Source organism: Vidua macroura, chromosome 7, assembly GCF_024509145.1.
Source record: "Vidua macroura isolate BioBank_ID:100142 chromosome 7, ASM2450914v1, whole genome shotgun sequence".
Classification (NCBI taxonomy): domain Eukaryota; kingdom Metazoa; phylum Chordata; class Aves; order Passeriformes; family Viduidae; genus Vidua; species Vidua macroura.
Window position 1 is genome coordinate 29575013 of NC_071577.1, and position 27104 is coordinate 29602116.

Sequence of the window (27104 nt, forward strand, 5' to 3'; positions counted from 1 at the left end):
ACAAACTGTTCCCATATAAGTTTTAGTTTTGATGAAGATATCTTATTGTGCTAGAAAACCCCTTGCCACTGGTAGAAACTCTTTGCCAGCATGGTGCACCTGCTCATCAGGATGCACAGCTTCAGAGTTTCCTGTGGTAGGCTGACACTCTGCCCACTCACACAGCCATGGAACAGTCACCATAGTGTCGTAGAACGGTCTGGGTTGGAAGGGACCTTGGGATCACCTTGTACCAACACCCCTGCCATGGACAGGGACACCTCCCACTAGACCAGGTTGCTCAGAGCCTGATCTGACCTGCCCTTGAACATTTCCAGGGATGAGGCGTGCACAACTTTGTTGGGCAACCTGTTCCAGTGCCTCACCACCTTCATAATGAAGAGATTCTTCCTAAGATCTAACAAGATTTAACCCTATCCTCTTTCAGTTTAAAGGCATTCCCCCTTGTCCTATAACTCCCTACCCTTGTAAGAAGTCCCTCTCCAGCTCTCTTGTAGAACCTCTTCAGATACTGGAAGGTGCTCTTAGGTCTCCCTGGAGCTTCCTATTCTCCAGGCTGAACAGCTCCAACTCTCTCACCCTCTCTTCACAGGAGAGGTGCCCCAGTTCTCTGATCATCTTTATGGCCTTCTCAGAATTTGCTGCAGTCTTTGTTGGTCTCTGAGATTGGATTGCCAGGAGGTTCTAGACCACAAAAAGTGAGGGTCACTTTTCAAAGAAAAGAGAGTAAGAGGGTAAAATTATGCAACAGGGAAAATAATCTTGTATTGAAAAACTAGGCAATGAATCAGACAAATATTTTAGTAACTTGCAGAAGAGACTCTCATAAACTTATGGAAGTACAGAATGTTTTGAGAGAGTATGCAAACTTCTACAGTGTCTGCAATTATGCTTCTTTTGCTCTGTGTGACAGGTAAATGAAATGCGGTTTCTTTGCAGATTCATTAATGGTTTGAGCCAAGATGTCAACCTCACCATCGATAGCAAAAGGTTCATTGCTGTTCAGAAAAACTACAGTGCTTCTGAGTACTCACTGCTGGAGAGGGACATGTAAGTCTCTCTTCCTGAGCTGAAGGTCCTTGCTGAGGTATTTCCTTGGGTACAAAGAGACTTTTTTCAGCCTAATAGCAAAACCTGCATTGCTATTGTCTTGGCATGTGGTTGTGGGGGGCAGATGTTTGTAAAAAGCAGGATTATCAACGCAGTGCAGAGCAGGTGCTCCAGGCCACTCATGTGTGTGCAGAAGTTTTTATTCACGTTATGTGGGGGCCTGGAGGGAAGAGATTGGCCATTCCTGTGCCAGTGGAGTAAGGTGGGACATGGTAAAATGTCCTCTGCTATTTAGTGCCTGCTTTATTTTGTTATTCTCTCAGGCCCAAGCTCCTGGTGTTAGGGTGCTCTCAGGGAAAGGCCAGTTCATATTCCATGCTACCAAGTGTTATATGTGGGCTGGTAACATCAAGTAGCATTACATGACTTTGCAGGCTGGGCTTGTTAGACAGGGGCTCCATATGGCCATGGTTTGGCAGCACTGGAGTTGGCTCTTGTGGGGTATTTCTAGCATTTCCAATGTTTCAAAACAAGCTTCATGGCTTTTCTCTGCATCAGCTCCATCCAAAATATTTATTGCTGCAATTTAGTAGGATGCAGCCATTGTGGCAATGCTGCTGAGCCTCTGTGCCATCTCACACATCCAAAATCAGAAGAACAAATATGAAGGTAATTTGCTCTATTGAAAGGAAACAAAGTTGCTTCTGGGTCCACATCTCTGAGTTCCTGTTGACTACTTGTCTGGCCTACATTTCTGGAAGAAATGCAGCAAAATTTGGGAGGAAAATAGACCTAAAGGGGAGAAAAAAATTACATCAGCACTAAGAAAAAACAGAAACCATTAAAAAATGTTAGCAATGGCCTGGGTCATTAGGTAAATTCCAGTCAGTGACTAAGTGCTTCTGGAAGGATAAGATAGTAAGAACTCCAGTGATTGTCTGATGTAAATGCTACTGCATCTTTACATCTTGCGTCCTCCCTGCTCCATTTCAGGGGCACATTTGATAGCTCTGCTCTGTGTTCTTTGTTTGTGGAACTAACTGGGAAATACTGTCCTTCATCCTTTTATCTAGATATAATAATGGAAAATGCATAACTGAAACAGGAGAGTTCCCCCTGGAGCTGGGGCTGCTTGACTTTGGTGCCTCATACACCATTGTGATAACTAATGTAAGTGTTCCTATGATGGTAACACACTCCTGTTCTACTCTCTGGTAGTGCTTTTGTTCCTGTGTTGTTGGCTCTCCCTTGCTTTGTCCACTCTCTGATCCCTGGGCAGTAGCCATCTGAAGACAGTCTGTAATCAAAGGGATAGTAAAAAGTTTTGGTACCTATGTAAGCAAGGTAGGTGTGTATTTGTTCCACCTTACTCTGTGATCATGTCAGATTGCACGGGTTAAAAAGAAATAAAATCTTTTCCTTGATAGAAATCTTCCATAGAAAAACATGTGATCTGTGGTTTGTGCTGGTCTCATGCCATCCTTGAGCAGTTAACATTGACCCAGAGCACTGCACAGCGTTATTACCACCTGCCAAGAGCTGACTCTGCTTGTGGTCTTTAAAATATTGTACCTGGTAGGGCCTCACACTCAAAAAATTGCAGAAACAGTCTGCTCTATCCTTACATTTAGCTTACTGAACTAAAGTCTGATCTTCCAAGATTTTGTAGATTATGCATAGGGAGAAGAGGGACAAAGTCTTGAGGGAGGATGTTGGTGAGGTTGTACATCTGTTTCCTCCTCTCACTGTCTGTACAGCTAATTTAGAGCCTAGTGTAAAGTCAAGGCATAGTTTTCTGAATAGCCTAGCTCTGATGGGGTCTGGGCACTGCTGAGAGGATGGATTCCTTTCCCTGCCTGCCAACCTCTCCGACACACTGCTTCAACCCTGGTCCAACTGGCTGGAGCCATGGAGATGAACGTGATCAGCTTTGTTCCCATTTTAACCTTTCCACCACAAAGGCACACAGACAAACTGGGTCTGACAGGACACACTGCTAAGCTGCCCTCTGGGACTTTGGCTGCTGTGTTGTGATGAGCAGAGCAAAGTGTTGTCAGCTACTCCCTGGCAGTAGCTTCTCCCTGTTGGGCAATTAATGGGAGCTGTTCATGTCTGCAGAGTCCAAATACATCAGGGGAAAAATATAGCTGTGAAGCACCTGGCTTTTTTTTTTTTCCAATTCCAGTAGCTGGAGTGGGATGTACAACCCTGGAGGGAACAAGCAGATGCTGCCATCTGTGAGTGCAGAGATTTATGTACATAAAACACACACACTTGAAGTGATGTTGGCCAGACCCCTCTTCCATGGCTCCAAGCCTCTTTCACCAGATGAGAAACCAGATAGAGAACTTGCATTAAAAATATAACACTAAGAAAATTGCCCCAGAGCCTCTGATAACAGGGCCAGCTGAGGTAAATGTGTCCCATGTCACTGTGCCAAGGATTCCAGTTTGTGGTCCTATCTGCATGAGTCCCTGCTGTAGCTCTGGCTGCTCAGGGTGGCTCTGTGCCTCAGCCTTTCTGAACCCTGTGCTAGTACTTTAATATTTTTCATCCTCTGTTTTTCCACCTCTCTCTCTGTGGTTTCTGCCTTCTGTAGAGAGTTAGTTTGCTTGAGGCCAAGATCACTTTTAATTATTGCAGTGATTTGTACTGAGCCCCGCTCCTCTGCCATGAGTGCCATATAGAAGAACCAAGAATACAATATATTAGTCTGCTAATGTAGCTGAACTGTGAAACTTAAATCATGGGGATGCTGTCTTCTTCAGTGTGCAGTTACAGCATGGTGCTTGTGACATTTCTTTATGGGCTAAGGAGCAATGCACAGCACTCCTCTCACCCCTTTTAGCCTGCTGAAATAGAGTCTCTTGATTTGCCTCCCTGGCAATGATTGGTGATTAAGAACATCTCGTAAACATCCCTTGTATTTTCCCAAGTACTCTCCTTAAACACAGGGTTTTCTGCCTGAAGTCATTTCAATTTAGTGTTTTCCTGGCTTCTAGTCAAATCTCTCTCAGCCTCTGAGCCTCTGTGCATCACAGGCAGTATTAATTACACCTGGGAAAAGAAACAAAAAATAATTAGGAATACAGCTACCATAACTATCTGAATAGATCTAATATGGAGCAGTCTTTGCTACTCTTGGCATTCCTGAGCTGAACTTGTTTGAGTGTCAGTGATATCACAGGGAAGTTGTACAGCGCTGATAAAATGGGAGTGGTGACCACATGGATTCAATGAGCGCTTACCCTCTCATCCTTTTCTGACCTTGTGGACAGCAGCAGGTCACAGGCTCTGTACTGGAACCTCACAGGCTTTTCCCAGCCCCACTACAGAAGACAACTTGTTGGTTTGCAAGAATTCAGGGAATTCTTGTGGTACCTAAATGAGCTGGAATGCTTCCATCCTGCTCTCTCTGCTCTGTCCAGCAGGAGTCACCCTATTCCCAACAGGCTTGGAAATGGCAGGGTTGAGAGCCATAGTTTGCTTCAAAGGCAGAGCTTTTTTTCAACCTCTGCTTAAAACTTTGTTTTTTGGTAAATTTGCTGCTGTTGTCCAGACTAAGAAAGATCTGATCTTTCAGCAACTAATCAGTGTGCCTTTATTTTCCTGCTAGATTTCTGGAGGTGCTGTTGAGAAGTGGAAGTCAGAAGACATCAAAGCCAACAATGTCCATATGGCCTGGCAGTTACCACAATATTTATTGATATCTGCTGGGGAGGTGATGTTCTCCATTACGGGTCTGGCCTTCTCCTATTCTCAGGTACTCCACTTAAAGATAAGGGCCTTACAATTAGACTTAAAGATTTATTTCTGCATCTGTCATTGACTTGTCATACTTTCTTTGACATGACACTAACAATGTTATCTGTCCTTCAGCTGAAAGTGGGATTGTAACACAGCTTGCTGGGTGCCCTCAAGCTAAATTAATTCATATTCTGAAATTAATTCATATTCTGTTCTCGGTGATACTTGGAAATATCCTTTTCTGGTAAGCCTGAGAACACAGAACAGAACTGGATAATTAATGGGAAAACTCTGAATATTTTTATATCAGGGTTTTCTCCTAGTGAAGTATTTTGTGCTTTGTATTTTTCAGTGATAAAAAGGCAAGGTATCTCAAGAGCTACAAGGTGGCATGAGGGCTTAGCACTTGCTTTAAATTGAGAGACTGAAGGACTCTAAACATGCAAGGTTGTAACAAAGGAGCAAGGGGTAATGAACTCCAAGGGATGATTTGATTGTTGTCCGGGGAGGTTGATGAGAAGAGAGGACTGAGACATTACATGGTCAAACAGCTACTGAAGCTGCTCAAATCTATCCCTGGAGTAAGGTGCAGATGTTTATTAATGAGGATGATTAATGCAGTGGGATGATCTGTAATGGGATGTGGAAAATTTGTCCTCAGCAGGAAATTTAACATCAAGATCCAGTCTCTTTTCCAAAGGTATACAGCCACATGGCACCAGACTCCAAGCTGCAGGGCTTGTGTGGCTCCTTGGACATCCTGATGGTACCATTTCAGATGATGCAGGTTGGGGATGACCCGGACTCAGCTCTGCAACAACAGCATCTCCTCCTTCTTCATGTGTCCTCCTGTCCATGTTTTGAAAGCTCCTTGTATGCAGATGTTGAGATTAACCACAGATTAACCACTCCACACAGAGGAAATTCCACCATCTCCTCCTAGGCTGAGCCCAGCGACACCTACACTGGGCAGGACTCCAGAGGGTGAAGCAGGGCCGAAGGGCACAGCGCGATTCCCACTGATCAGGCCCTTCTCCTCTTTTCAGTCTCCAGCCAGCATGAAGTCGGTGCTGCAGGCAGGCTGGCTGCTCACCGTGGCTGTGGGGAATACCTTTGTGCTCATTGTTGCTGAGGCTGCACCAATGGCACAGGTATGGTTTGGCTCTTAAAACAGAGGTCATGCTTTACAACAGGCTTCTGGTGCTTCTGGATGGCCGTGTCCTGGTGCACAGCTTCTCTGCCCAGCCCCAGGCTCCTGCACCTGAGCTGACAGCAGCTCACTCTGAGCTGTCCCCCAGCCCCTGCTCTGTGGGGCCCTCAGTGGTGCTCCCCTGGGGAGCACTGGCCCTCCCTGGCCCTCACAGGGACTGGAAGTACCTGACTAGTGCTGGTAACTCTGCTGGAGCTCAGCTCTAGGCAAGCTGGCTGTGTCTGGACCTGGAGCCTGGACACAGTGGCAGCCACACGTTGAGTGCTCACCAGAAATGAGACCAGTGGGCACTCAGTTCTTCCTCAAGGGTCTCGCTTGGGCAATCCTGCCAGGCTGCCTGTGGCATCCCTGAGATGTCAGGCTTACAGGGGGAGGTTGTGGAGCAGAGATAGTTTAATTCAGACAGTGAAACTTCTGGGATGATGCCATGAAGGTGTGAACTGGGTCTTATTTCTGGCCATCATGAATCTACCTCTCTCAAAAGAATCTTGTAGGCAAAAAACCCAGGTGGATATGTTCCAGTCAGATTTGTAAGAAAAGATTTAATGAAACCAACTCAATCTAACTGTTTTGTTTCAAGAGGTGTCACATATTTGTAATTATATTATGTGTACAAGCATTTACCAGAAAAACAGGATGAGAAAGTTTATATCTTGTGAGCCATTTTGGAAACTAAGAAATAACTTTCACCCAGCTCTTTAAAAAGCACTTGAAAGTGCAGAGATATCCTCCAGACTGAGAGTCTAGGGTCTCCTGACCTGCTGTTCTTTTTTCTTTCCTAGTGGGCTGAATTTGTCTTGTTCACTGTTCTCCTCTTTGCTGTGTGCATTATTTTCTCCATCATGGGATATTTCTATGTCAGTGTGGATCCAGAGGACCTAGAAGAAAAGGAAGAGAAGAGAGAGACCTCAAGCAGAGGAAACATGATTGGTCTTGTTACTCAGAAAACAAAGCTCTAACACATCATGGGTTGGGATTTTTTTTTCAACTCAGTTATGGGAAGGTGAAAGACGGGTGGGGACAGGGTTATTTTATTTTAGAGCATTGCAGTCTTTGTTACTCAAAATGTAACCACCTTATAAATGGGACCAAATGGCCCTCTATAAAAACAATGGGGGTCCTGAAATCAGAGCAAAACTCCCTGGGAAAGCTCCTCAGGTATTAAAAGCCCTTATTAGTAATTACAGTGTAATTTAAAACCTGCCCACCTTTTTAAGCATGGAATGCTTTCCTATGATTTTGCCTTAAATGTATATTTAGGGCAGCAGGGAGGAAGGGTGGAAGGAATGCCATATGATACAAAAATCTGGAAATGTTACGAGAGAAGAAAGAGGAAAAACTACTGTAGGAATTAGGGAAGAATAGATGTTAGCGACAGAAGGATTTTTAATGCTATCATCAAGGACTGTAAGGGTTACACACAATCCCAGAGGATATCATCATGTAACTCTCCTTATGAGTATTTCATCCCATTATTGCATGTTATGAATGGTTGTGATTTATGATTTTCACCTTCAGGCTCAGAAGTAATAACAGGGAATTAAATTCTGCAGGCTAAAATATTCCCAAAACACTGCTGACGAAGACAAGCATGCTACCACCTCTCCCATTTTTTTCCCTACAAGTTTTTAGCAACTGATGGTGTTCTTTGATTAGACATGATTAGAGAATTGGTTTATGCTTTCTTATTTCAGAATTCCAAACAGTTATTTGCCATCTTCCTATACATTAAGGCTTTATTGGGCATTTCCTTTTACAGCACCTGTCACTGCAAGTTAGGATATGGCTGATTTCTTATCTCATGCCTCAGTTATTCCCCACTGGGAGACAAGTTGCAGTAGTTTCTATAAAATTCCAGGCATCCCACAGTGAGTTATTTACAAGGATGCACTTTATCATTTTTTTAGTTTACAAGGGGAGACCATGGCATATGAGATTTTTCTTTTTCCTCCTTGTTTTTCTGTCTCAACCAGACTTTGGATATAGCAATTTCATTGGAATTGTGATATAATTGTCTGATTTTCCTCAATTGCGTGAAGCTGTGATTTTATGTTCTGCATAGGAGTAATTCAACCACTGCTGATCTAGTAGAACTCCTGAGAGAGTCCTGCCTTCCTCTGTCACTTCAAGGCCACAGTTGTAACAGGTCTGGCCTAATTTAAAACAAGGTTGTCAATACGATCTTCAGGTTCACAGAGAATATATTTTAAATTTGGCATTGGCCATAGGTGGTCGCTGATACTTGGATTCAGGAGATCACAAAATACATGTTTAATTCCTGTTCAGGACAGTGCTAGGAAATACACTTAGTTTGACACCTCAGCTCCTTTGATGTGCTGTGTGTATGTATCTTCTTGAGTAACACTAACAAAACACAGCTTTTTGGTTTTAACTCAGAGCCTAAGATTGCTCTCTCTGCTTCCTGTCCTAAGTGGGCATGGGCTTTCACCACTAGTTCTGCATAAGCTCCTGCCTGCTGTGAAGTAGCATCGGGGGTTGTGCCAGAGGGGGACCATGGTCTCATCAGATAAATGAGAAGAGGCTGCAGATGTGCACGCAGGAGCACTTGGGGTGGTTCAGTCCATGCAGAGACATTTATTAAGCTGTGGTGGCTGGATCCAGGCAGCTGAACCCTGTAACTCCATGCAGAATGGAGGACATTGAAAGCCACCAATTAGGTCATCCAACCTGCTTCTCAGAAGCCAAATGAGGATTATTCCCCTCTGTTCTTTCTGGTATTGTTCTCCTGCTGTGATTTCTTTGTGTGGGTTCTTTCTCCTCCAAGCACTGTTATTTTCCTAATCCCATTTTATGACACACTGTGAATCGGCTCAGAGGCTGCTGAATCACTCTGCTGTGATGCTGTTTGACCAACTTCCAATTTGAAGCACTAATAGAAAGCATTTCTTCCTCCACCTAGTGCAAACAAAACAAAAATCCCCAAACTGAAGGAATGGCCAGACTCCAGTAACACTGAAAAAACATAATTTAGAATTATTGGAATATTTAATTTTTTATAAGCCTTGAATTTAAAAGTATGTTGGGGTTCGAGGGCATATGTGGTTTAGAGACAAATGAAAATTATTGAAGCACTTTCCTTGGGAAGCATTGGTAAGCAGTTCAAAGTTGCATGAGGGAAAGCAAGGTATCCAGATCTCTAAGACTACATATGCTTGAGAACCTCCTGATTTTTTTTTATTTCCTTATTGGTGACACTACCAGAAGCTGTAACAGACTCTGAGCTTAATTTAAAGGAATCATTCCAAGCTCATAAAAGATACATTTAGGATGTCATCTGTATCTGCTTTTTAGACTCTTGATGCCAAATTGCCCCTTTCCAAACATCTCCATGTTCCAAACCATCACCATAATGGTGGGGGAAGGAAAAATTGCAATACACAGTTGGGAAAATTATTAACAGGAAGGCCATGCTAACATGAGGCTGGGGCCTGCTCCTGCAGCCCCTACCAGGAATTTCTTGGGGGACTGTAAGGCTCTGTTCACATTTCTCTCAGAGATGAACCGGTTACTTCTTCCCACCTGCTCATCATCACCTATTGGAAGCTTTTTCCTTCTCTGATCTGCCTGCTTGGTTGCTGGTACGATCCTTCCCCACTGCTTCAGCTGCTGTTGTAGCTTTGCTAAATTGGACCCATTTATATGGAATGCACTAGCACTTTGGAGGGATTTCCACTGGCATGCTCACAACCAGCCAGGAGCAGGCTGGGGGCTGTAACAATGAGCTGCCCCTTCTGTTGCTGGAGAAGGTGGAAAAATAGCACATTCAGCATAGCACTTCTCCAGTTTTAGAGCCACAACTCCATCTTTGGAAGCCTTGCATCACTTTCAGATGGACTCAAGACTGGATCAAAGGGTTGAGACTTGATTCCATGGAGTAATGAAGTCTCTGGGTTTTTCTTCCATATGGTCAGAGATGGGGCCATGCTCAGCTCTTTATACCCAATTTTAGAAAAATATTCTTTATTCCTCACAATTCTTTGCTTAAGGATCACAGGGAGGAACCAAAGTAGTCACAGTTCATGTAAAACTGAATGAACCTCTACAGAGAAATAGCAACCTGCTGCCTGTCCAGCTTCACCTGTCACTGAAGATTCTCAGCTGTTGATGAAACTTTCCCTGGCACAGATTAGGGAAAGCTCACTCCAACTGACCTAGAGGAATTATCCTCTCTAGCTGAGGGACAAGGATGAAGTGGTGGGGAGCTGTAGATGTGTTGCAGCACAAACCTTCATGGAGATTGCAGGGGTTTGGCTTTGCTCTGTAAGTATGTGTGTGTTTATCTGTTTCTCTGAAAGGTGCTTTCTGAGGAAGATTTTTTTGTGCAGAAAACTTACCTTCGTTTGCACTGGCTGTTGCCATTTTTCCCCTTAGCAGGTTGTAAGTGTGACCAGTGTTATTTCCAATTTTCCATGAGATAAGCATAAAAATGAGATTTCAAAATGAGCAAAACAACATTGCTGTCAGTTCCTTACATTTACCTCTTTCTGAGGCAGTCAAATGCCTTTAGGTAGCAAGTTCTCTGTGCAGCTTAAGGGGCTTGCATCTCTCTTTGCTTCCATCTTCCTTTCACTGCAATCCCAGAATTCCAGAAGATGAGCCCTGGGAGGGCTGCATGGGACTGGCTTGGATGCAGCTGGTGTGTGCTGTCACCACTGACTGGGAAGCAGGAGCCTGGCCAGGTCAGGAGCTGGTTCCTCTCTGGATACCCAAATGGGGCCTGGCAAAGTAGACTGAGGCAGGGCTGGCCCTGGTGGAGGTTGTGATTCACTGGGCAATGACCTAGGTGTGAGTTTTAATGTGAAAGTGAAATGTAAGCGAGTGAAAGAAAAGGTTTTCACTTCATTTGGCTTTGGCCTGAGGCCTGAGGCAAGGAAGCTGCAGACTGATGGGCAGGGAGGAAACAAAGGGCTGTTTGGTCAAGGTCTTCCCAATTCCTCAAGGAACAGCTGAAGTTACGTTGAATTAATTGCAGAGAATATGAGATGAGAGAAGAGGAAAGCTCAGATGATTAAACAGTGGATGAATTCAGGTGTTTAAGATGAGCACTCTCCTAGCTGGTGGTGAAGGGCCATTGGGGGAGATGGTCACCCATGGTTTGAAAATGGTTTTGGCATTCCAGAGTACTGCAAAAACCAGCATGAAGACTAGCACTGGTGGATCTGCACTGACCAGAGGAGGAGGTGGCTTTACCCTGGCAATGTCCCCACCATCCATGGGAGCCACCACCTTGGCATAGCCATTGGGACAGGGCAAACAGCTGAATGTCATTACAGATGTGATTAGCACAGGAGGGAGAGCTACAATTAGGGATGGTTAACAAGTTTTAGCCAGAGTCATACACAGAAGGATAATCTCCATTTTTCTCTCTCTGCACGAATTTCTTTTCTGAGCTACAAGAACCACTTTCTAGCAAAAACTGCTTAAACGTGGGAGATCAGTGCCATGGCAAATACCACAGCTGCTGAATTTTGGATGGTACCAGAGTCTGCATTTCATTATCACTACATTCGTTATTGTGATACAATTTTAAAACAGCACTTAAGAGATGCATCCAGTCCCAGATGTTGACAGATCTGGCCAGGATTTTGCATGTTGATAGCTGGATTCACTAGCTGTTGATAGCTAGTCTTTCATGCTCATGTGTGTGATAAACCTCTCATGTACAAGACGTGGGGCCTTTAGAGTTCTCCAGCAATTTAGAAAAAAAGCCCTGAAGTTCCACATGAAGCTGGCTAGACATGAACTGGGGCATTGCTTCCTTGAGGGAGCTTCCCATGTGCTTTGTAAAGCAGGGACCCTCATTAATCTCCTGCAAAGTGCTCCCCAGAGAGACAAAAATGGGAGACACAAACATTTTGTCTTGAGAAGGGCTCGTGTTGCCTAATGGAAATTGCATGAAAGAAAATAATTGCTTTGCTTAAAATCCCTCCTTCCTCACCATCTCACATGGACAACAAGGAAGGAAACAGTTTCCTACTGAGCTTTGTATCAAGGAGCTGATGCATCTTTTCAAAGGCTTTCATGCTGTGTTTTGCCAACAGATCAGCATTAACCTGGCTCCAGTACCTGTAGATCAGAAGACTGTCAGGATGCAGAACAGCCACACAGCAGGCTCCCACAGTCTGCTGATCAACTCTGATCTCTTCATTTTTAATGAATAGTTGTAGCAGTTAAACTGCAGGGCTCAGTCAGTCAGAATTGCTCTAAAATTAGGCCACAACTAAGGACCTGAGAGAACTGTAATCAACAAGATAAATAGCTAAAGTCTCAAAAACCTGCTAAACCACTGACTTAGTGCTTAATTAAAATTTTAATATGCTTACAGAGAGTAAAAATGTAAACCTGAATTTAGCAATTCAGTCAGAGCAATGAGGAACTGTAGCTGGAATCCACCAATGTGACAACTGGCAACCAAGATGAAGATACACAAATCAAGCAAACATCCCTCTTTAGATTATTTCTTGTCATTGCATACATTGTACAGTCTGCTTGACCTGTCCTGTTGCATCTACCCTTGTGTGTAAGGAAAAGAACTGACTTGCCATGTACCCCTTCCAAGCTGCAGCTTGGTTCTCCTCTTGTTGAAGACTCCCAAGTTAGCTCCAAATGACTCCCTCTGCTAGCAGTCAGCCCCCCCAGTCCCACATGCTGATCTTCCCTCCCCACAAGTCACTTCTCTCTGATGACTTTGCCAGCCTTCAGGACCATGCTTATTCCTCCACTCATGCAGCCTCTTTGCTGGCAGCAACAGCGTGTTTGTTTGGGAGCTGTCCTGGACAATGCTGCCCACTTTCCTGCATCCAGAAAAGCTGCTGACCCACAGGAGAACTGTGTCTGGGCAGAGACCACGCTGAGCCAAATGTCTGGGTGGTAACAGCATCTGCCCTGGCTGCTTTGCCTCTGGCTTTTTGTCACAGCTTCGTATGCCCTGACACATCTTCTGTAGGCAAAGCAGTTCAGAGCACAGGGGTTGTCCAGCATCTCCCTCCCACCTATCCTGTGCCTGGTTAGCTGCCCATAGTCAGCCTTTGTGCTGTGCCAAGTCAAGACACAGGACTTCTGGACTGACACACTGCTTGCTGTCAGCAGCCCTGGAGCATCCATTGGTGCTGCCTGTGGCCTCAGACTGCTTACACATTATTTATGGCCCAGCCCTGCCCTGCCAGCCAGTTTGAGAGTCTCTTGCACAGAAGTGAGAGAAAGCCACACAGGCTGTGTCCATCTCGGCAGTGGTGTGTGGTCAGTGGGCTGCCTTTGCAATCACAGACCTGCCATCAGCATGGAAACAGCAGCTGGTGGAAAGGGGCAGCTCCTCTGTCACCAGTGCCAGCTGGCCAGGAGGGCTGGCTCTGTGGCCATTCCAGGCTTGGCCTTTTAAAAGTCAGTGTCAGTGTTCTGCTGAGAGCCCTGTCCCATCACTGTGTGTTACCATGTGCTGCCAGGCTTCAGCTTCTGAATCTGCATCCTGGCAGGGCACTTTCTGCTCCTTCCTGGTCTACTTGTCCATCCCCAGTGACCAGGTGTTGGGTAATAACTGGCATCTCCCAGATCTTGCTGTTCTGTGTACCACTCACAAATGAAGTTTCTTCAAATGGAAGTGAATTTACTTGGAGCTCTGACTCTACCCAAGTCTGCTTGGAGCTGCTGAGAACCTTTGTTCAGGCTCTTTCTCTGTTTAACCTGTGCATCAAAACACTTTCCAAGCAGCCTTCATGCTGTCCTCACCGAAGCAAGAAACCTCTCAAAGTTGCCAATATGGATTTTTCCTGCCCAAGTTAGAGGTGTGACAGGCCAGCAGGAATCCACCAGGCACCAGGAGCTGCTGTCTTTCAAAAAGACAAACTGCTGTCAGTCACAGTGGCTCCCCACATGCAGTCCAGCTCCTGCTGTGCCCTGAGCTCAGTGAATGCTCCGATGCCTCTTGGGGGCTGCAGCTCCCAGGTCCAGCACTGGCCAGCACATCTGTGTGCCAGTCATGGGCTGCCAGTGCCAGCTTTGCTTCCTGACACTTTATACAGCCCAAAATCTGCAGAGCAAAGAGAAGACAGTTCCCTCTTTCCATAGAGTCTATTTAATTTGCACTGCTCCTTTCTCACCACAGCCAGCATCATCAACGCCCTGTTATTTCAGGGATGGCCAAGGAGCTGTGCAGTCTCCCAACTCACCACTTGGAGCAAGGGGACGTTTGGGCTTTCCCACTCTGCCCACCCACAAGCACCTTCCTGGAAGCTCTCCTCAGATTCAGGTCCTCCACCTCTCCAAAGAGCACCTCCCTGATGAGACCAAGGATTTGACATGTTTTTAACCAGTCAGTCCTTTGTGGAGTTAGCCAGCCTGGGTAATGTTTGCACTTTACCCTTTGCTGTCTGCTGGTTGTGGATTTACTTTCGGAGCTAATAGCACTGTTTTTCTTTACATTTTCTCCCCAAAGGTTGTCCTGAACCACCTGCACTCTCTGTATAAAATAAAGAAATGGCCTTGGCTGTTTGCAGGTAGATGTTTTATCCATCTTCCACCAAAACTTTGATAGTGCCATGAAGAATCCCTCTGCACTAGTGGTGCCAGCACAGTCCTTTACATCCCTACTGGAGGATTTCTTTGTTCCTTCCTTATACCATCCTTTTGCATGTGCTGCTTGTAACCAAAGGCCTTGTGCTCCATTTCTGACAGCCCACAGCACTCCTTGCTTCTGTAATGCAGGCTCCGAGTTCCCTCTTCCATTTGAGCTGAAAACTATTAAAGGCCATTGAGAGCTTCAGAACCAGCTGGGTTTTGTCTAGCAACATTTTTTTTTAAATTATTTTTTTTCCCCCCACTGTGTTCACATCCATCACTTGCAGCTCGGGAGTGAAACACTGCTCCAGTCTTGTCCTGTCAACTCTCTCAGGAGAAGGCTGGGCTTTTAGCTTTTCCATTAAACTCTTATCTGTGATGTCTTTGGTCCTAATGTTCTTTGTTCAGCATCCCTTGAAGCCAGGGATTTTGGTTTCTTTCTTTGAGTTTTTACTTCAGTTTGCTCAGCATTTTTTAGCTGGTGTCACTGTATTACACCTTCTGGGGTCCACTGACCTGTTGGGCTGAAAATGAGCAGAGAAGTCATCCCAGTGGTTTTAAAAGGTGCTCAACTCTGAAAGATTTGAGCTTCTTTAAAGCTTAGGGAAGAGCAGGCACTTTTTCATGCAAAGGTGTGTTTTTCATGCTTACTGCATCCTGCTCTGTCTGGGAGGGGATGCTGCCAGGTCAGAGCAGCTCCACCATCCACAGCACTTTGTGCCTGCTTTCCTCTGGCTCTGTAATTCCTAGCTTGGATTTCTCTGCTCTTGGCCTCTCCTTGATGGGTCTCTCACAGCTGTGATATTCACTCAGAGGTAAATATTGCCTCCAGCAATTTATTTTACCAGTCTCATGTTGTTGCTTGTGGTGACACCAATCATGGGATTTATTTTGCGTTTTCAGTCTCCACTCTTTTTCCAGGTTTCTGCTGTGATTTCTCTTGATCCAGACTGTCAAGCTCTTGCCAATTTTATCTTCCTCCTCATGGCTTCTCATTAACAATGCTGTACTTGGAGTCCAAGTGCCCTTCATGCCCCAAATCTGCAAGATAAGTAAACTTAGAAAATCATTAGGGCGGACTTTGACCGCTCCTGTCTCCATCAAAGACTAGGATTAAATTAAGTCCCTTTGATAAACCGAGCTGATGGGCCCATTTGGAGTGCACGTGTGGTATTATGAGCCTCGTGGGACATATGATTAAAAGACGAGAGAACACAATTATTTAGAGAGCTACCAGGAGATAGCTGTACCTCACTAGTCACTTCTTTATCAGAACAAAAGAAGAGCCCAATTCTCCAGGGCACAGGCAGCTCCTGGGAAGTGTCTGTGGGTCTCTAATTGCTGCAGGAGGTGCAACTCCCGCTTTGATGTGTGCTGTAACACTGCGGGAGGGTGCTGGGGAGAAATCCACTCCAACCATTTCTGTCCCCAAGGCACTTGGTCCAGGACTGAAACCTTCCACACAGCTGGCTTCTTTATCTCTTTTTATGGTTGCTTGTTTGTTTTTTTTTTCCCCACCATAAACTGCAGTTGCTTTTGCAGCAAGATTGAGCTCAGCTGGGTTTCTTTGCTGGACTGTGATCACATCCTGACCAGCACAGGGAGCTCGGTGCAACCAGGGCTGACTCCCTGCATCAAATCTTCAAGGCTGGGCTGGGTCCTGACCCAACAGGAAAAGTCATGTTAGCGTAGGCTCTGCAGCAAGCCCTGGAGATGAGCAATGTCTGACTGGACACAAATACAATTTTGGCTGTTCTTTTTTTTTTTTTTTTCCCTCGGGGTCAGGCTATTGAGTCAGGGCTGGATGGCATATGTAATTGCAGCAAGGCTATTTTTCTCAGGTTTTTTTTTTTTAAAGGAACATTCATGCTGCATTTTAATTACAACATTTAGAACATGTCCAAATAGCTTGAGCTCAAATTGATCTTGTTTTTCAGCCAGGAAGCTTGTTTTTCATCTATTATTATAATAAATGTGCTATTGATAATAGTTTAGGTGCAATACAGCAAAGCTTTGTGTTATGCATCAGGTCTGGAGGCTCAAAATTTTCTTATTATCCATTACTGACATGACAGTTTACAAATATTTAACAAAGAAATTACCAGGTTTTCCTTGTTCCTTCTTAGTTTGCAGTCTCAGTCCTTTTGACAGCTGAATTCGGGATTAATGACAATCTTGTTTAAGATGATTGTTTGCTAGCAAACAGGTTTATTCTCTAAACCTACAAGTACAGTAGGAGAACTAACACTGACACTTTGAATTAAATCTCATCCTAAAAGCAAATTTTTTAGCTTTATTCCATCCAGTTCTCCGAAGAAGAAATTGGATTTGCCTGGTAAAGTGCTTAGACCTGTTAATAATTTTTTAGTTTATGTAGTAATTTTAAATATAGACACTTAACATGAAGGGCTGACAAAAGCAGTATTTTTATTCTGCCAGCCCTGAGCTTGCTGGGTCTAGTCAGGCTGTAAATGTTTTAAAATCCTTTCTGAGCACAAGCAGGGGAGCAAAGAGACCACCTTGACCCTCCATGGAAAAGAGAGATCCAGAAGGACAAGCTGGATATGGTTCTCTGTAAAGCACTGGAGGCAGCACATGGAAACATTGAGCCCAGGTCCTGGGAGTGATAAAATACATCCCTGCTTTGCAGCAGCTTCTTCTCCACCTGCTCCAGGTCCGAGCCCGGGGTGAAGGGCATGGAAAGGGGGGATGGCCAACATCTGCCTGGGAAGGTTGCTGCTGCTGTGGATGGCTGCAGGTGAAGCAAGGAAGGTACTACACCCCCTGGGAAAGCCTGATGCTTCCCCAGGGGAATCAGGGGCATCTTTTGGGAGAAAGCACAGCACTGGAATAGAGACTGAAAGAATGTGTGAAGCACCCCCTTCAGAGCACGTCCTGGGCACTGGGCCATCCCTGCCCTGTGGTTTCTGATCTTGGGCTTTGCATGCACAATACAGGAATTCACTGGTGTGTGGGCCTGGCTTTGGAGATGAGAAGTGAATTTGTTCTTAAGAAAAATCACTCATTGTTGGCACAAAATCTGTGAGTTGGGTTCCCCAAGGGCATAGTGTTTGAAAATCACAGATGATTAAAAGATAACACATTTGAGGGTTAGTTTTGTTTTGTTTGGCGTTTTGCCTTTTTTTTTTTTTTTTGGCTTAGTTTTTGTTGTTGTTTGTTTGTTGTTTTGTTGTTGTTTTTGTTCTTGTGGAAGGTGTTTGGTTTTTTGCCTTTTGGGTATGACAAATTGAATGCCACACTTAAATTTCTCCACAACTGACCCGGCCACAAATTTTTTTTGTTTTAACGCAAGAAAATCTGAGACTCTCCTTAAAAGAGGAGGCCTCCCACCTGAGTTCTGAAATACCAAATGTCACACTAGCAAAAATGACTTGGCAAGCTTGAGTGTAGTTTATCACATCAATCTTAAACAAAGATAAACCAAATCAAATCAGACTTGATGAAACCAAATAAAAACATGCTTGGCTAGAAATAATGTGTTAATAGAGAGTATTTCTTATTCTATTTTTTTTGATAAGCATACAGTGCATACGGTCATTTGCAATGCAAGCACTCATTACTGACTTCCCGTGGAACCAGTTTGGCCAGCATGGAGCAGCAGGGTCAGGGACAGGGGCACAGCTGAGGATGTCAGCATCTCTGCACATGTGTTTTCAATCCTGGAATAATCCCATAATATGGACATCTTAGCCTGGTATTTAAGCCTTCATCTCACTTCTTTTTAAGGCTTGCTTAACACTTTTCCAGTTGATTGATACAGCATCAATCACAGTAATGTGCCAGCTATGATGTTCCTGTTAATAACTCCTGAGGAGATGGGTGGCTCAAGGCCCTGAGCTGAGCACAGGCATTTTCCTTGCAAATGCCAGGGAAGATTCACTGACAACAGCAACTTGTAAAATGTGTGGAGCAGCAGCAAGAAACTGCCCATCATTCCACCCCCAAACACCCCCCAGTTTGGAAATATGACTGTCACTGAGGTTACATCTGCAGCCTTTTTCTGCCCAGGGGTTAAGGCTCTGAGGAAAGTCTGTGAAGCACAGCTACCAGCTGGACACACCAAGGGTAAACTGGCTCCAATTACCTGCTTTGCTTATGCCAATTGCCATGTATTACAAATCAAGCCACTCACAAGGAAACAAACTATTAAGCTACTTTCTCATAATCATTAATTATAAAGATACCATCACTCGTATTTGTAAAGTATGAACTATCCTGTGATAGCTGATTTACTTTTTTTCAGTTCAGTGAATTGTGATGGTGAGGCTGCAAACAGTGTTGGCAAGTCATTCCCACAAGGATCTGCTCCTGCAGGTCTGAGCTGGTGAAACCCCCCTGTTCATGACACAAAGCCAGCACAGTGACCTTGCAGGTACAGATTTATGCTCCCCCCATCCTCCTGGCCACCTTGCACAGTCTCTGGGAAAATCTCAACCCTGCAGAAGAAGGTCAGGTAAATATTTGATACCCTGACAGCCAATTTAAGGAGAAGCTTTCAGGCCAAAAGGATGTCACCCTAAAGTCTTTCTCTGACATGCTGAGCACCCCAAAACTTTGCTGTGATCCATTACTGTGGGTACTGATTTCTCTTCTGCTTTACCATCCCTAATGTGTTTAGGTTCAGAGTGGCAGCACAGTGAGAGGAACTCTTAAACCCCTCTCAGGGCAAAGGCAACAGTTCTGGGGAGACTCCATGTTTTTTCATCCCTCTGTGAATTCATCCTGCTGGTGTTCAGCCTTCCTTACACACCTCTGCCATTTCCTGCTGCTGGGTAGGGCAGCCAAATGGGTCATAAGAAGAAAAGCCCTTCAAAGCTGCTCATCCCACCAGGGCCACTTACTGCCCAGGTTAGTCATGGTCTGAAGACTGAGCTTCCAGAAGGATTTGCCACCATGGCACCTGGGACAGTCCTGCACAGTTTTCAGCCATTGCTGCTTTCTGGACAGATGTGTGCCAGCTGCTTGGTCTGCTCAGATTGCACAGGAGTCCGTGCATGATCGGATCACTGATCGATGCTCCACTGCCATCTGGGTCTAGGGAAGAAGTGACAAATCTTCCCTCCCCCCACAACAGCCATACCTTCCATGAGATTTTGATGAATGAGATCTTTATTGGCTGCTGGGCTAATTAAATAGAAGTTGCATCAGCTTCTAGCTGACAGGCTTTAATTGCTTCTGAGCAGATTTTGAGAGGACCAGATGAATATGAAAATAAGAGGAAAGACTGTGGTTTGGACCCAAGGATGTCTCTGACTGCATTGTGCTTCAGCTGGAAGTTTGTTCCACCTTTCCCTGAGGAACTGGAAGGGCACAGGGGGCTCCTGCACTGCGAGAGTGCTGTCAGAAAAGCAAAAATTAACACAGATAACAAAAAGGAGAAAATAGTATCCTGGTTTTAGATAAGAATTTCTGAAGTCTTATCTTTGCCCCAGTCTCCAGCTTTGGCCTTTAGCAGCTGGTACCCATCCACTCTGTGCTCCTGTTCCCATTTGTCACACAGGACTAACAACACCTGCCAAGGGCTGAACTGCCTGGGATGCTCTGACAAAATATGTATTCCTGAGACTGTTTTAGTCTTTTTTTTTTCCCCCTCCTATTGCTTTGAAGTCCAAAGACTGCAAAGGGTGTGTCAGTCATCCATCAGCCCCAGTAGCCAGGCCCAGCCCTGTGCAATTCTGCCGACAGCTTAGGAGAAGGACACTCCCCTCCATCAGCAAGGACTTTGAGCCTGGCCATTCATTGGAACAGGTCCTTTGAAGACAAGAGGTGCTGTGTGTGTCCCACAGTGTGTGCTGGCTGCCAGCAAGGGCTGCACAGCCCTCTCAGCCCTTGCTGCCTTTTCCCCATGCAGGAGCATTCCTCCAGGCTCCTGCCTAAACCTCCAAGTGGGGTATGTGCATGGCTCAACAGGAGAGCCACTGACAGAAGAAGTTTCTGGGTACCTGAGGTTCAGGTTGGTGCAGGGCAGAGACAGATCTGGTACAGAGCAGTAGATTAAAAAGTTAACTGAAATTAATGACCAAGCCCTCAGTGACTTCAGTGGTGTCATGTTTTTCTCAGTGGACTCTGCAGTTTATATCTGGGCACATCCAACCTAAGAGGCTTGTTCCATGTTTAATTTATGGCATGATGGATGAGTTCTTAGCATACAATGCACTTAATTCCATTTTGGGCTGATTTATGGTGTGATGTGAACTGCAGGTGCAGTTTTTAATTCAGTAGGTGGTGACTCTGATCCAGTATATGGAGTGTGACGGAAGAGATGATAAATTTGATTCCAAAGGTGATGCATCAACTTCAGTGTGAAGTGCATCAAATTTCTCACATGGCACGTTGGTTTCAGTGCATGACACCCCAGCAATAGCAGTGCCAGGACAGTTCAGTGGGATACTTTGCATCACCAGTGGTCCCCCACATCCACCAACTCCTCTGAAGAAAATGGCCCTTGCTGTTTGTCTTTCATTTGATCTTGCAGGTCTTGAAGAAAACCAGAAAGATGGCCCATTAGGTGCTGGTCAAAATATTTGTCTTCAATTTAATACATGCACCAGGTAAGGGCTTTTGATATCCCATCTAATTTCAGGTCTCACAAAGATACTGATGTTTTGGGGAACCTCAGCACCAACCAGCAAATTGGGTTAATTTTAAGTTAATTTTATGACTCAGTATCTTTGCTTTTAGCTCAACAACTGGCTGACCCACACTGCTGAATGGGAATGTGGAGTTTGAGTCCTCTCTGGGAGGACTCTTGGGCTCTTCAACATCTGTAACTTCTGAGAAATGTTTAAAAACACCTCTGGAGAAAACCCCTTCTCTTCTCCCTCACTCCTCACTGGGGATGCTTTTGGGTTAAGACTTCCTGGCTGAAATAACTCCATGTCTTGATTGGGAGTTCCTAATGGCATTCACACATCAGTTTTTTGGGACTTGGTGCACACAATCTGGACAGCCCAGGCTGTGCTGGGCACTGAGGGGCTCCCAGTACCCGTGGTGCCCAACTGCTTCCCCATCCTCACACTCCATTACACCAGCACCACTGAACCCAGCTGGGCACTGCAGAGCACAGCAAATCACTGAGGCAGCCAAGAAAGACATGAGAGGACTGATGGGAGGATTTGGTGAGAAGCTGAGCAAGAAGTAATTATTTTTCTTCTCTCCTTCTGCTGCCACAGCCTCTGTGGCAGTGAGGATAAATGCAGTGTATTAGCAGCAGTGAGTGGCAGATTCACTGGTCTGCAATTTATAACATTGTCCTCCCCAAAATCCCACTGGAGGGCATTATGAAATTAGCTAAATAAAGGGGGATAAAATTGTGAGAGGGTCACTGCGGAAGAGTGGTTGGAAACCCTCAGAAGAGAGGCTGTTTTCTTCTCTCCAACTGTCTTGCTGAGCTCTGAGGGAGGGTTAGTGCTCCTACACCAGATATTAAATTCAATCCAGTGAGAAGGAGCAGATGTTGATGTGCCAAGCCTGTCTGCCACCACATCTAATGCATAAGGATGGATGAAAAATCTTCCATCAAAATGTTTTGATTTTTCTTGAAGCAAAAATAAACTTCTGCTGGAAAAAAAACAACAACAAACCTTCAGGGCAGAAAACTTTTGGCTGAGAAAACTTTGTCTTCAGACTGTTGATAAAGGGTTGCTGCTGTCAAAGGGGATAAAGAGGAGGATGTTTTTCATCAGTCATGTTAATCTGATCTATCCCTGCATGCAGGCTTGTGCAGACAGATAAAATAAAACAGATCCTGATACGCTGATGAGCCAAACTCTATCAGTTTCCGAGGGACTTTGAGCTGTCTGCATGGAGAAGCAGGGGATGGATTTGCTTTGAACTTAGTCCCTGGTGAAGGGTGTTAAGCACTGGGAAAGGCACTCAGGCTAATGTGCATCTGGTCTGCCTGGAGGGAGCTGTTTGCAGGCTTGGCCTGTGCTCTGTGCTCCCAACACCTCTCTAGCAAACAGATCCTGCTCTCCTGCTGCTCACAGCCCAGTCCCTGCGGGAAAGGGAAGCTTTAAGCCCAGTCTTCCACTCTCCAAAAGGGTTAAAAATCCCCAGAAAATTATGGTTTAAATGGTTTAAAGAGTACAAGGGATGGGAAATGCTAAAAATAACTCCTTTCAATAGCAAAAAATTGTTCATGAATCTGAACTATTTCAGCACCACCTTGCAAACAGCTTTGTTCATGACCAGGGTAAGAAACACTGGGTTTGGGAGGTTGCTGTGCCTGCTCCTATGTCCCTCAGGGACCCCTCTGAGGGGAAGCTGGTGTCCCACTTAACCCTGGCCAAGGGGACCAGACAGGTTCAGGGATGCTCCACTGCTGCCATCCACAGAGAATCTCACTGTCTGGGTCTGCTTGGAGCTGGCACCAGGAGAAGGGCAGCAAGGAGCATCCCAGCTGAATGGCATGGATCCTGCTCCTGCGTCCCAGCCCACTGAGCCCTTGGCACACACACTCCTGCAGGACCATGCAGGAGCCTCCCATGTTTAAGCTGTGGAGAGAATTTATTTCTTCATTTATTTGCTTTGCATGGGAGACAAGGCTGCTGGTTTATAATGTGGAACAATCATTTTAACTGACTGAAGTCAGTCCTGTATATCAGTTGCTCTCTCCAGAGCATTAACCAGACCCAGAAATCAGCAGTTTTATGATACCTTTCCATGTTACTCTGGGTGGATTCTGGGCCAGAGTCTCAGCTGGTGTAACTTGGTGTCTGTCACTCTCCAAATCCAGGTGATTTACACTGTCTAATGCTGCTATGAACTTCTACAAGTTTGACAACCTCAGGTCCCTAGTTTTCACTGAAGAGTTCATATGTTGTTTCAAGGTGTTTTAAAATACATTTGACTGAGAGAGAGCACACAAGTCAAACTGTATATCCCAAACACAAATGTGTTTGTCCCTTCAAAATTAGTCCAGGCTGAAGCTCTGGAAGGAAGGTCCCTCTCCAGTAGTATGTATTCCAAAGGCTGCTGGTCCCAGTTAGCCAGGCCTCCTGGAGCCTCAATTCCCTCCTCTTTGCATTGCTGAGGCTCTCAGCAGATTTGATGGTTTTCCTCCAAATCCTTTGACTATCATTGACAATGAGGCTGCTGGCACTGCAGGCTTACAGGATGGCTCCTGCCTCCTCCTTGGTTCACCCTTGTCCACTATTTCCATCCATCCATCCATCCATCCATCCATCCATCCATCCATCCATCCATCCATCCATCCATCATCATCTTCTATTTAGAGTGCAGGATCCTGGGACAGGGAGTGTCTTTCCTTTTTCTCTTTTATCCCATTCCTTGAGCGGCAGGTATTTATTGACTCACAAATACACAAAGGGAATTTCTGCCCATGATAGAAAGGATGTGGTTGAGTGAATCTTTTTCCAAGCTGCTTAAGGGTGAGTCCTCACTTCTGATTTAAACTGCAGTTTTTAATTTCTCATAGCTAAAATGAGGGTTTGTGCCTTGTGAGCCACACTGGGCGCCCACATGGCATCTCCACAACAGGGTGGCATCACCACTGGGGAATCTCTTCCTAGATGCAGGATCCCTCACATCTCTCATGATTAGATGGTCACTCTGTGCTGTTGGATTTCCTGGGGATGTTTGACACCTGGGTGATTTGCACCATTTTGTCTCTCTCCATTTCCCTATGCTGCTCTGCTATTATTTTTTTTTTTTACATAGAGAAGAGGAAAATAAGATCTGAGAACTCTGAGGGATATTCATCCTCTGCAAACAGAGTGCAGTGCACACTCAGATGGACATGGGCCTGTCCTGGCTTTTGACATGTTTTCTTTGCAGATAGAGCTAAGCTTAGTTTCACCTGTAAAACTTGCCATTCACATGAGAGGATGTTTCAGTTAACTGATAATCCACGGTGATGACTTATCTCTGAACCTTAGGTCCCAGGAGGTGTGAGGAGAGTGTCTGTCTCTCCCTTTGACATGGGGCATTTGGGAATGGCTGAGTTCTAGGCTGTTTTCTGTACCTCAGCTTTAAAAGAAGTTATAAAATTTGGGCAGTTCCTTATTTGTTTTGAATCAGCTTTCCCCAATTTCCACCACCAGCATCTCATCTGGCTTTGGCACGTTTTTAAATGTATAGCTTCAGCTTGCACACAGAATTGAAATTTTCAGTCACACGGTGCAAGATTTGTAAGTGGTAATTGCATCAACTTAGGATCAATGGAGCAGAATAATATCTGCCCACTATTAACAGCTTAATAAAATTAATAGTGCTGGCTCTGCCATGAATTACTTTAAAATAGAGATTGTAGGATAGTAATGTAAACAATCATTGATTTTTCTTGGGAGAGTACTGTGAATTAGATATGACTCTCTTCAGTACGTAGTTGATACCAGACAATGCAGAAAGTGTATCTGAGTACCTTTAAGGTGGGTGGAGAGGGAAAAAGTGAAAGGGCCCCTGTGGCACTGGGAAGGTGATTAGATAAATGAAACCAGCCCAAACTAGAAGATGAAAGCTCAGAGCCTCCTGGCACTCAATATTGCTGCCATCCAACCTGACCCAATTAATAACACATTAGTGCAGGACAGGTCTGTTCAATGGTTCAGGTCCGTTAATTGAAATAGTGTGATTAATGGCATTGGAGGGGATGAGGAATACTTAGAAAAATGACAGGATTCTGCAACCCTGCAATGGAGCTGATGCATTACTCGAGGGTGAGGGAGATGGGAGGTGGCTTTTCTTCCCACTGAGATCCTGCCAGCATCCCGGCACTGAGCTCAGTGTCAGTGCCAGAGTTGGAGGGCTGGCAGCTGGAGGAACCAAATCCACCCTCACCCTGCCCACAGGCACAGGGGAACAGTGTGGGCTGCGTGGGCCTGTGGGGTTCCCATGCTGGTGTCTGGCTGCATCTGGATCTGGGGCAAAGGCATCTGGAGTGAATGTTGGGCTGGGCATGGAGGCACCCATCTCATGGGGGGCAGCACCCACTGCTACCCTTTGGGGGACACTGGGGCCCTGGCAGCAGTATGGCTGTGTTCCACCACTCACACACAGCCAGCATCCCTGCTTCTCCTTCCAGAGGCCAATTTTCCTGTTGATTCCAATTAACCCCAGTGCTGACATCCCAAGGACAGCTCCGGAGGTGGCTTTGCAGAGGAGCAGCAATTTGGAAATGTGTCGTGGGGCGGAGATGGCACTTTAGAGCCCAGCCTTAATTACATCTAATGTCCAGAAAGAGCTGTGCAGTGGTTTGAGCTATTGCCATTTGCAGAATGACTCTGCTGCAAGATTCCCTTCAGTCCTGCTCTTGTCCTGATGTCTTTCCTTTACATCAGTGCCTGTGCTTGAACTCCGGGCTCAGCACAGAGGCAGGTGTGTGTGATGCACACCCTGGGTGTTTTCCTGGCAAAAACAAGCCTTCCCTTTCTTCTCCCTGTTCAATATACACCCTGCAGCTGGTGCACAAGTGTGTGAGGGAGGGGGCCAGCAGGCTTTTCTTCCAGGGAGGCAGGGCAAGCTAGCAGCTCATCCCAAACAATTGCCCCTGGCTGTAAGGAATGAAGCATCATTTCTTTAAGATTTACTCTGCCTTGGTCCTTTCTGCTGTTTCCATCAACCCCATGAAAGCTGCGGGGGAGCTCTCCCCCTGTGTTTGGGTCAGCCATGCTCCCACACCTCCCTCCTGGTGCATGTGTGGCCCTGAGAATTCATGCCCTGCTGTTTGAAATACCCAAATCCACAAGCTTTTGAAAGACAGTGTGGCTAATGGGGACAGTTTGGGCACCTTCATTCCTGGCAGAGGCTGCAAGAGCAGCAGACATGCTGTGTTTGTTTTCCAGTCCTCAGAGGAAAAGCGACAGAACTTCAAGAGCAGCAGCAACATCAGGGAGAAGAGGGCTCAGAAGGACAAGCCAAAGCACAGCTTTTAACATGGGGAATAACAAATTAATAGAAAGACCCACAGTACCACAATAAAACATCCCTTAAATCCTTTGTTTTCATTTTGGATGATAAAGGAAAACCATTAGGGCTCAATTAGTCACGAGAGACAGGGGTCCTTCTGCATTGCACCGGCTTGAGAAAGCGCCTCCTGTTCAAGAGCGCTCCCTCCCCATGCAGCAAGGGATCATTAAATATCAAACACTTTATTTGTGCCATTTGCATTGCTCAGAGTGCCCTTGTGCGGGATGGAGACTTGGCAGAAATAATTGATGTATGTGGATTTAAAGGTGCCTGGATCTCTTAAAACAGGCAGGGAAATGGAGAGGCTCTAAGTGGCAGCTGCTGATTCTGCTGCAGCAGCACAGTGGGGTAAAAGAGGAAATAAAAAGGGGAAGGAGTCACAGATGAGTTTAGCTGACCCTGACATGAGGACATAAGGGTTTTGGGTACATTACCTTTCCATTGGGAGTGGAGAGGAGGGAACCAGGTGGGTGGGTGACAGCCACTGCTGGACATGATGAGACAGAGCTGTGCCACTGGTCCCAACTTGGCACTGGGGTGAACTGGTGCTTCCTCCCTGCTGTGCTGCCTGCAG

At 45.5% G+C, this 27104-nt stretch overlaps 1 protein-coding gene across 5 annotated transcripts in view; it reads left to right on the forward strand.

Annotated features, from left to right (window-relative positions):
• SLC15A2 (solute carrier family 15 member 2) overlaps positions 1-26701 on the forward strand; it is a 58190-nt gene extending 31489 nt beyond the window's left edge. For 2 of the 5 annotated variants that reach the window (XM_053981742.1, XM_053981743.1), the window contains exons 18-22: positions 940-1050; positions 2124-2220; positions 4667-4813; positions 5844-5948; positions 6790-8329. In XM_053981742.1, the coding sequence (XP_053837717.1) occupies positions 940-1050; positions 2124-2220; positions 4667-4813; positions 5844-5948; positions 6790-6966 (637 nt within the window). In that variant the 3' untranslated portion in view covers positions 6967-8329. Of the gene's footprint in view, positions 1-939; positions 1051-2123; positions 2221-4666; positions 4814-4929; positions 4994-5843; positions 5949-6789; positions 8330-21077; positions 21154-26406 lie in introns of those variants that run through there. The other 3 variants (XM_053981744.1, XM_053981746.1, XM_053981745.1) reach the window with 3 other exon arrangements.
• Positions 26702-27104: the final 403 nt, after the last annotated feature.